Raw genomic sequence first — 10,956 nt, 5'->3', positions numbered from 1 at the left:
GTATGAAATAGAAAATGTTTGAGATGATCAGCTTAGGGAGGACAGTAATAAAATTTGATGTCGGAGAAGTATACAACAACCATATGTGCTTGTTTTGGGGACTTTTTCCCAATTTGTCACATTCTGACATAGATTGAGTCAGGGAAGTAACACTAGGAGGAAAGGAAAAAATGTATCCCACCATATTGTACATCAACCATCTACTCCAGTTGTCACTCAGTAAAATGATCTTGTTCCCCTCAAGATATACCAAGTGTAGTTGAAAAGATCATTTTTAAAAGTCAGGAAAAAAAGAAAACCATTTTTGTTTTGTGGGAGGTATGACACTTAGGGATACAGAATTAATAAACCCTTTCCCCTTTTATGAGAATTTGACTTTGGGTTAATTCTCGAGTTCCATTTCCCAGGAAACAATGAAAAATGGGTGTTTTGTTATTAGGCAATTTTCCTTATGGTAAAAATAACTCAACTGGTATATTGCATCTGGAGAGAGAGAATTATAAATACCTGATAGGAAGCCATAGCTTTGGACTTCCCTGAATGCAGTCACTCTTATAACTGTCCCTTGTGGAGATTCTGGAAGCTGTGCCTATGGAGTTATTACCGGAGATATTTGCTCCTGTGACATAGGGCTTTCTACACTAGGGTGATTGTCATACCTGATGTGGATCTTCTCCCTGCACTTGAGTTATGTAGACTCCTGTAAGTTTGATTTATCCTGGATACAGTGACCAAATACACTCATATCCTGTTGTGGGGGGCAACTGTATAAAGTATTTTTTAAAACCTCTGCTTCTGGGAAGATGTAGTACACAGACTTTTCCCTATTCCTCCTGCTAAGTACAAGTAAAAACTCTAAAAACTCTGGACATGATATGTAAAAGAAAAAGGAAGATTCTAAAAGGTGGTGAGAAGAAGGCAGATTGGTGGTGAGTTTCCTGAGTTTTCTTTTTGCCTCATATAGCTCAGAGTTGGAGCTGAAGAAGCTAGCAACCTGGAAATGCCAATGGATGCAGACAAAAAAAAAAAAAGCCTACTGAAAAATCTGCTCTCTCTAGCCACAGGACCAGGAAAGGGACAATATCTCCTAGCAAGACAGAAGACTTTTAGACAGTAACTGCTCTACTCCAGCTAGACACCACTGAAAAAACTGGCCCCAGCCCCACCCATGCCAGGAAAAGCTGGGTGGGGAACCTAGACTTTAACCTGCAGGCTATAATGATGTGCCCAACCTTCCCCTGCTAGGATGATGTCAGGGAATGCTGAGTAGGAAGCCAGGACTTTCATCCTGCTGGGATTGTCCCCCCTTGCCGTATCAGTGGAAACACATGAGAAACCTGAAACTCCACCCCAACCCAGCAGTGGAAATATTTCAAGACAGTTATAAATGGGAGAGGGTGAAGGGATTTTAAAGAGGTAAGGTTTCCACACTTCATTCAAACTGATAAAATGATGCCACCAAGTGACTGTGATAAGTTACATATATATAGTAACACCTAGAGCCACCATTAAAAAAGCTGTACAAAAGATAAATGCAATAACACTGTAGATAAAATTGAATTTTAAAAGTGTTTGAGTGACCCATAGAAAGGCAAAAAGAAAAAAAAAGGAAACAAAACAAAACAAAAATAAATAAAATAGGCAACTTCAGCCCTAACATTCCAATAATTACATTAGATATAAGTATATTAAAGGCAGAGATTGACAGAGTGGATTGAAAACCATGCCCCAACTCTATACATGAAACTCATTTCAAATATTATACAGGCAAGTTAAAAGTAAAAGGAAGGAAAAGATGTATCATGCATACATTAGTCAAAAGAAAATAAGAGTGGCTATATTAATATCAGATAAAGTAGACTTAAGGGCAAAGAAAATTACCAGAGACAGAGAAGTACTCTATACATGAAACTCATTTCAAATATTATACAGGCAAGTTAAAAGTAAAAGGAAGGAAAAGATGTATCATGCATACATTAGTCAAAAGAAAACAAGAGTGGCTATATTAATATCAGATAAAGTAGACTTAAGGGCAAAGAAAATTACCAGAGACAGAGAAGTACGTTATATGATATAATTATGTATACATTATATGATATAATTATTATATAATGATAAGAGTTGTGATTGACCAAGAAGATGTAACAATCATAAATGTGTCCAACCAAGCAATAGAGCTATAAAACACATGAAGCAAAAACTGATACAACTGAAAGGAGAAATAGAAAAATCTATAAATATAGTTAGAGACTTCAAAACTCTTTCAACAATTGATAGAATTAGACAGAAAATTAGCAAGGATATAGAACTCAACACCATCAACAAACAGGATCTAACCAATATTTATAGAGTGTTCTACCCAACAACAGCAGAATACCCCTTTTTTCAAATGTTCATGGAACATATACCAAAGTAGGCCATGCCCTAGGTCCTAAAACCAACTTCAGCAAATTTAAAAGAATTGAATCATACAATTCTTCAGTCACAATGTATGTTTCACCACAATGGAATTAAACTAGAAATAAGTAATAGAAACATAACAGGAAAATATCCAAATACTGAGAAACTGTACAACATACCTCTAAATAAATAATCCATGGATCAAAGAGAAAGTCTCAGGAAATCTTAAAAAATATATTGAACTGAATAGAAATGAAAAGGAATCTCAGCTAAAAACAGGACAAATAGGGAAATTTATAGCACTGAATGCGAACATTTTAAAGGAGAAAAAGTCTCAAATCAATAATTTAAGTTTCCTCCTAAGAACCTAGAAAAAGGAGAGCAAAATAAACCCAAAGGAAGTAGAAGAAAGGAAATAACTAAAGAGCAGAAATCAATGAAATTAATAGATAATCATTGAAACAGAGCTGGTTCTTTGAAAAGACCAAGAGAATTGACAAAACCTGTAGCAAGACTGATGAAAAAAAGAGGACACAAACTACCAATATTGGGAATGAAATAAGGGATACCACTACAGACCTTGCCGACATCAAAAAGGTAAGGGAATACTGAAAACAACTCCATATACATAATTTCAACAACTATGAAGGGACTAATTCCTTGAAAAACAAACTACCACATCTTCACCCAATAGGAATTAAATAATTTGAATAGCTTTATATATTAAGGAAATTAAATTTATAGTTAACAAATTTCCAAAAAAGATATCTTCAGATCCAGGTGATTTCACTGGAGAATTCTACCAAATGTTAAAGAAAGATTAGCATCAATATACATAATCCCTTCCAAAAAATTGAAGAGGAGGGAACACTTCTCAATTCATTTTATAAAGCTAGTATTAATCTGATACCAAAACCAGATGAAGACAGTACAAAAATAGAAAACTAAAGATCAGTATCTCTAACCAATATAGATGTAAAAATCCTTAACAACATATTAGCAAACAGAATTTAGAAACAGGCCTAAGGCTATGCAAGACAAACCTGCAGGTCATCAATTTATACCACAAATATATGGCTGGTGGCTTGTTTCTGATTTGCAGACTTACTTATCTTAACATTCCAAGCCTTTAGACAAAGCTTCACGTCTTTGTCTATACACACACACACACACACACACACACACACACACACACACTCTTATATACCATGACCAAGTGGGGTTTATTCCAGGGATAGAAGTCTGGTTCAATATTCAGAAATTAATCAATATAATCCACAATATTAAGAAGGCAAAGAAGAAAAATCACATGATCATACCAGTTGATGCAGAAATGGCATTTGACAAAATCTAATACTCATTCATGATTTTTAAAAAGTTCCAAAAAAAGAATAGAGGGGCATTTCTTCAACTTGATAGCATCTATTAAAAAAATTACAGCTAATATTACCTTAATGGTGATGCTTTCTCCCTAATTTTGGTAACAAGGCAAGGGTGTCTGCTTTTACCACTCTTATTTGACATAGTGCTGGAAGGTCTAGCCAGTGCAGTGAGGCAAGAAAAGGAACAAAAGGCATATAGGTTGGAAAGGAAGAAATCAAACAATCCCTATTTGCAGAAGACATGATTGTCAACATAGGAAATCCTAAGAAAGCTACAAAAAATTGCTAGAATTAATGAGTGAGTTCAGCAAGGTTACAGGATACAAAATAAAATACAGAAATCAATCGTATTTCTGTATGTAGCAAAGAACATATGGGCACCAAAGTTAAAAATACATTGCCATTTAAAATTGCTCAACAAAATGAAATACTTAGATATATAAATCTAATAAACATTTACAGGACATGTGTGCTGAAAACCAATGCTGATGAAAGAAATCAAGGAAGAGCTAAGTAAATGAGAGACATATTGTGTTCATGATTGGACAGAACAGTAAGGATGTCGTTTCTCTCCAAATTGATATACACGTTGTCAATGGAAAAGAAGCCAAACTCTGTAAAATAATTTTAAAGAGATTTATTCTGAGCCAAATTTGAGGATCATGACCCAGAGCCACGCCCAAGAAGCCTTGAGCAAGTGGACTCGCTGTGGTTGGGTTACAGTTTGGTTTTATACATTCCAGGGAGACAGAGATTACAGGTAAAGTCATAAATCAATACATGGAAGGCATACATTGGTTTGGCCCGAAAAGGTGGGCCATCTCAAGGGGGGTGGTGCTTAAAAGTTATAGGTGGGTTTAAAATTTTTTGACTTGTAATTGGTTAAAGACGTGAAGCTTTGTCTTAATGTTTGGAATGTTAAGATAAGGAAGCCTGCAAATCAGAAACAAGCCACTGGCTATATATTTGTGGTGTAAATTGAGGACCTGCAGGTTTGTCTTGTATAGCCTTAGGCCTGTTAATGAGTTGCAAAGGATATCTCCAAGAGGGGAGGGGGGCATGGTGGCACGTCTGACCTCCCACCTCCTGGCAGGCAATTTGGTTTTAGGATATCCCCTTGGCCAAGAGGGGGTCCATTCAGTCAGCTGGTATGAGGGGTAGTCTTACGATTTTATTTTAGTTCACAATGTTTAACACAATACCTATCAAATTTTTTTAGATATAGTTAAGGTTATTCTAAAGTTTATATGGAAGGTAAAGAAACTAGAAAAACAATTTTGAAAAAAAAAAAAAATAGGAAGAACCTGATTTTAAGACTTACCATATAGCTGCAGTAATCACTGCTCTGTGATATTGGCAGAGAAATAGACAAATCAGTGGAACAGAATAGAGAACCCAGAAATAGACCCACGCTAATATGCGCAACAGGTTTTTGACAGATGCAAAAGCAGTTCAATGGAGAGAATGTGAACAAAATGCTTCTGAAAAGGAATTTGGAGGAAAGACTTTATTCTAGTGAACAGTTTGCAAACTGGGGAGATGCAGCCTTCAGTGTAAAAGAAATGTGCATTTCAGAGAACAAAGGGAAGGTTCAGGTTTTATGGCAAGAGTTCCCACCCAGGTCTGTTTATGCAAATGAAAGATTCAAACTTGCTTAGTTCTGACTCGGCAGTGTAGCTGAGTTCTGATTGGTTGATAGAGCTGAGCCGTGATTGGTTGATACAGGTGCGCTCTGGTTGCTTAGTTCAAGCAGTGTGAATGGGAACAAGCAACTATGAAAGTCCCAAAGTTAGACACAGGGGTGAGTTTTCTGGGAACTCAAGCGTAAGAGTGTGACTTCTAGTTAGCAAATGGCTGGTTGGCTGTATTTGAATTTATACCCAATTAGCCACTCAGGATCCATCTTGAAGGATTAGCTCTTTAAGGTTCACAGAAGGATAGCCTTTTCAACAAATGGTGCTGGAACAATTGGACATCCCTAGGTTAAAAAATGAAGTTCTACCCAAGTCTCATACCTTATATCAAAAAAATCCGTATAGAGGTACTCAAAGTGGCCTTGCTCCTTTATCCTTGCTCCACTCTTACGGTTTTGTTAGGATTGTATTATACACAGGTACGACATGCATCTTTGATTATACCTTTAAAGTTTTCTCACAGTAGTTTTGAGTTAATTAAATTTGGATAATGCATGCCCCCCAAAAGTGATTATTTCTGTTTTTCTACCTTTTTATAAGGCAAAGGAACAAATCTTTGTCACCCAGTAGCCATCCTAGGAAACCCAAAGATAGCTTAGGCGTAAAAGACATCTTTTGTCGTTCCACGTGTAGAGCATGATAAGGGAAAGACAGTTAAGAATTGTCAGATAAAACAAGAAATGAACGTAAGTCTTACTTTTTTAAACATGAAATTTATTTTAAACAATATTTTAGAAACAACAAGAAACAATAGTAACTTTTAGGAACTTTTTAAAACAGGAACTTTTTCTCAAGATCAAACAAGTGTTCACCAGAAGTACAGACAGTTAACAGAATATTTTGGTGATAAAAAGAAAACTCTGTTAGCTGAGCATAGAATAATTTGATCATTTTATAAAAAGCAAGCCCTACTTGTCTTTTAAATCCATTTAACAATTTGCAGTAAAGGATTTATAAACCTCTATTTTATAAATAAATCCACTAACATTGAATATCTCTTTAATTCTGTCATGTGTAGGTTTTTAAAAGTTAATTTTAATATACTTTTATATGTATGTATTTATACAGGTATACATAGTTGTTAATAGATAATATAATTAAAGGCTTTAATATTAATTTTAAGATATAATTAATCTTAATAGCATTAAATTGTATATGTATATATTTTTTCTGCTTTTTAAATTTAATATTGCATCTTTATATCCCCATGCTATTTAATATACTTCTAAGCAGCATTTTAACTGTCTTCATAGTATTCTATTGTAACTGAGTAATACTTTAGCTGTTCTTTTCTTGTGAAAGGCAGTTTAGCAAGGTGGCTGAAAGCAAGAACTTTGCAACTAGATTGCTTGGGATGGATTTTTTTCTCTGCCACTTATTCTCTCAGCAGTAAAATGGGGGTGACAATACTACACCTCATAGGGTTATTGTGAAGATTACATGAATTGGTTTCTTTAAATCACTCAAAACAATGTCTGGCACATAGTAGTTATGTTCGTGTTTTGATGAACGTCTTTGTACATAAATATTTGTCAGAATTTCTAATTGTTTGGTAGATTTTTAGAAGAACATCTTGATCAAAGAGTATGATTTCTTGAAGACTCTTGAGATCCAAATTGCTTTCCAGAAAGATTATAGGATAGGGATAGGATAGGTAGCATTGTCTAACTTTGGGCAAGTATTTGGCATGGCAACTGTAGCAAAAATATTCTGGGCCTAAGGTACCTGGATTTGAGTATAGCCTTTATGGACTGAACAGAAATAATGATAAAGTCATTTATAGTCTGGCAATACTAATGTTGGTACTCGAAAGATGTTGAAGAGATAAAATGTGAACTGAGTCACTACAGAACAGATTTTAAAAGGTAGTTTTTAGATTTTATCCTTTTTTTCCGTAACTGAGCAAGAGACCATTGATGGATGCAGCTTGGTTGGATGTATGTTATCTCATAATTCTGTAGGTTAGAGGTCCAACATAGGTCCCACTGGTCTAAAAAGCAAAGTATGACAGGGCTGCTTTCCTTATTGGAAGCTCTGGAGAAGAATCTGCTTCTAAACTCATTCAGGCTGTTTCCCGCATTCAGTTTCTTTCCATTGTAGGACTGAGGTCTCGGGTTCCTTGCCGGCTGTCAGTTTGGGAGTGGGCATAGGCATCAGCCTTTAACTCCTTACCTACATGGCCGTACCGCGTACATAGCCAGCAGCCGCAGGTTGACTCCTCTCACGCTTGGAATCTCTCCAGCCTCCCCTACTGCCACACCTCTCTTCTGCCCTCTTTGCCGTATCTCTCTGTCTCTTCTGCTTTTAAGATCTTGTGTGATTACATTGAATCCACCTAGATAATCCAGGCTAATCTCCCTGTTCTAAGGTCAACTGATAAGTAACCTTAATTCTACCGCAAAGTCCTTCACAGTAGCACCTAAGTTAGTGTTTGATAGAATAACCAGGGACATCTCTAGAATTTAGTCCTTGCCTGCAACACTTTCTAGAAACTGCGGTCACTGGCTGAGCACCAAGTCTGGTGTGGGAGGCCAGCTTTCCCCCATTAGGCCTGCTAGCTAAAGCCTATGTAATTGCCTTTGGTCCAGCATGAAAGATCGCACGTGGGGTTTTGTCCTGGAGCTGGCCTCCTCAAGCAAACTTGTAACTGGTAGAGAAGCAGCAGTCACTCATATTACCTGGGAGATGAGGATGTTTGTTATTTTTGTAGTGCTCACAGTGTCTTCTTTTAATCTGCTGGAATATGAAGCAGAGGTAGTCTTGCTGCTTGTTAATTTTTTTTTTTAATTTTTGGTCTCACTTCTTTGCAGTAACAGAGTGACTTTGTAGGTATATTTGAGATTATATTCAACAGGAGAAAACCAAGGCCTAGTTGTGTCAGGCCAGATCTGAAGGTCAAGAGCTACTTTTCTCTTTCTCAGCTGCTTGTTAAAACTGAGACCGTTAGGAATATAGCATCTGACTGAGAAAAGCAACCCAAATATTCTAGAAACATGTAACTTGCCTTTTAAGTGATTATTAACTGTGAATAAAGAATTTAAGTGTGTTCATTAAGATCAGTTTTAATAAGATAAAGTAGTTTTTAGGCTAGTTTTGTTTTAAATTAGAATTTAGGTGCTTAAAAGTTACATTTTGGCCAGATGCAGTGGCTTGTGCCTATAATCCTAACACTTTGGGAGCCTGAGGTAGGAGGATCGCTTGAGGCCAGGAGTTCGAGACTAGCCTAAATATGAGAGAGACCCCATCTCTACAAAAAAATGGAAAAATTAACCAGGCATGGTGGCGCCCACCTGTAGTCCCAGCTGCTCAGAGGCTGAGGCAGGAGGATTGCTTAAGCCCAGGAGTTGGAGGTTGCATTGAGCTGTGATGGTGCCACTGCACTCTAGCCCAGGCGACAGAGTAAGATCCTGTCTCAAAAAAAAAAAAAAAAGTACATCTTGGTTATTTAAAATTTAGCAAAATAGAAAAATATAATTTCCTAATGATGCAGAATGAAGTATATTTGTATTTTGTATGATGTGCGTTATAGGGGAGAGATAGCTATCTGGCTGTAAAGGAAATGGTCAGAATTTTCAGGCCTATTTTCCTAAGTCCATGGGTATAACAGAAAAAAATCTATTTGGAAGCACTGATGAGGTTAACAGACTCATGGTCTGGAAGGTACCTGTAGTAAAAGGAGACCTGAACTCAGAATCAGAAGCCTTGGACAATTAATTTAATTACTCAGTGTCAGTTTCTCATCTATAAAATGGGAATGTGAATATCTGTAGATAGTAAGACCTCACACGCAGTTATTGTATCTAATGAAGTCAAACTCCTTAGTTTTACTAACGCTGATGATAATCTCAACTCCATGAATTTATATACTTTCTACCTTTTTCTCAGTCAAGCTTTCTGCTTCCTGATATGTAAATTGAACAGTTTCACAAAGGTATTAGCAATAGTAAGTTTTTACCCTTTTAGTTATTTAGGAGTCTAGGACCTAGTCAGTAACTTCTTGCTAATTTACATGGTTACCAGTAAATGCTTCTGGAAGAGCATGTATGCATTCATTCAGCAAATAATATAGTGATCAAACTCGTTATTTGTAACATCGGTGTCTTAGTTGAGGTAGCCCAAAAGGAGAGTGGAGACAAGGTAGTAAATAGTTTCTTTGGGAGGTGGTCGCTGAGATCTCTGAGGAGTGGAGAAGGAAGGCCAATAATAGATGTATACGAGCAGATTACCCCCTGGGCAAGTGGGGCACGGTCCTGCTGTGGAGCCGCTGAGGGACTTCGTGGAACATGCCTCACAATTGCCCCACTAGGGGACAAGGATGCCAAATTTTTTATCCACCATTTGTCGAAAGTCATTTCTGGAGTGTAAACTCCTTAGCACTTTGGACCTGCCCACATGGGACTGCAGCCAAAAAACACCACTGGGCAGAGAGCCATAGGAAATTGTAGGTGAGAGATAAGGGAATCGCATCCAGATGATGTCCAGGGTAGGGTGAGAGGACAGTTTTTCTTTTCTTTTTTAACATTATGTTACAATGGTAGACTATTTTTGTATCATGTCACAGAAAGCACAATTAATGTTGGTAATAAGTGGTAAAAAAAATTAAAGGTGTTTAACATATACTGTTTCTCCTTAGGATTTTCTATTGCAGCAGACCATGCTACGAATTAAGGATCCTAAGAAGTCATTGGATTTTTATACTAGAGTTCTTGGAATGACGTAAGTAAAATATTGTCACCTTAATGTTTAAATACTTGGCTTTGCAAATGTACGAATGTTTTCAGACCCATTTAAAAAATTAAAGTTTGTTTCAAAAGTAACAAAAGTCCTTCTGGCCAGGAGTCTAGGCATGACTAGGGGTGACTAGAGAGGACTCCTGTTAAATTCCTTTTCTTCTCTACCCCAGCCAGGCTCAATGTGCAACAAAAGACACAACTAGTTGCATTTTCTCTAATCTCCCTTCTCTTTGAGAGCTATCAGCTAAATCCTTAATATAGTCAGACCCCTCTTGATCTTCTGACCACTTTTAGCCTCTTGTTTATTTCAGAAAAGATACAGATATAAGGATTTACAGAACTGGCCTTTTTTATAGGCTACATTTTCTTTTTCCGAGCAGGTAATATCCACTGATCTTTCAATCCTTAAAGCATATTTACTTGTTTATTTTTCTTTTTCTCCAGCTTTATTGAGGTATAATTGACAAATTATTTTGTTGATTTGTTTCCCTAAATAACATGAGCTTTTTGTTGGTTTTTGATCCTATAGATACATAAAGAATAAAATAATGATCTTTAAATTTACTGCCTAGATAAGCTCCATGGACATTGACAGAAAAATTTAAGAACTCAATAAATGTTTTTATTAAACTGAGTGGTATATATATGTGAAAGAACAATAAAATAATACAGTATATTTTTCACTAAAAATAAACAAAATTCTCTTTTCAAGATACCTGTTTCCATTTATAAATAAGTACTATAATT

The 10,956-nt window shown here is 36.3% G+C and overlaps 1 protein-coding gene across 1 annotated transcript in view; it reads left to right on the top strand.

Moving 5' to 3' along the window:
- The window catches only part of GLO1 (glyoxalase I), a 24,577-nt gene that overhangs the window by 3,489 nt on the left and 10,132 nt on the right, over positions 1-10,956 (top strand). Inside the window, exon 2 of the mRNA XM_012658129.1 lies at positions 10,110-10,195. Within this exon, the coding sequence (XP_012513583.1) occupies positions 10,110-10,195 (86 nt within the window). The remainder of the gene's footprint in view (positions 1-10,109; positions 10,196-10,956) is intronic.

This window comes from Propithecus coquereli, unplaced genomic scaffold (genome assembly GCF_000956105.1).
Source record: "Propithecus coquereli isolate 6110/MARCELLA unplaced genomic scaffold, Pcoq_1.0 Scaffold574, whole genome shotgun sequence".
In the NCBI taxonomy this organism is placed as follows: Eukaryota; Metazoa; Chordata; class Mammalia; order Primates; family Indriidae; genus Propithecus; species Propithecus coquereli.
The sequence above is the reverse complement of the archived record's forward strand: the minus strand, read 5'-3'. Positions and strand labels throughout refer to the sequence as shown.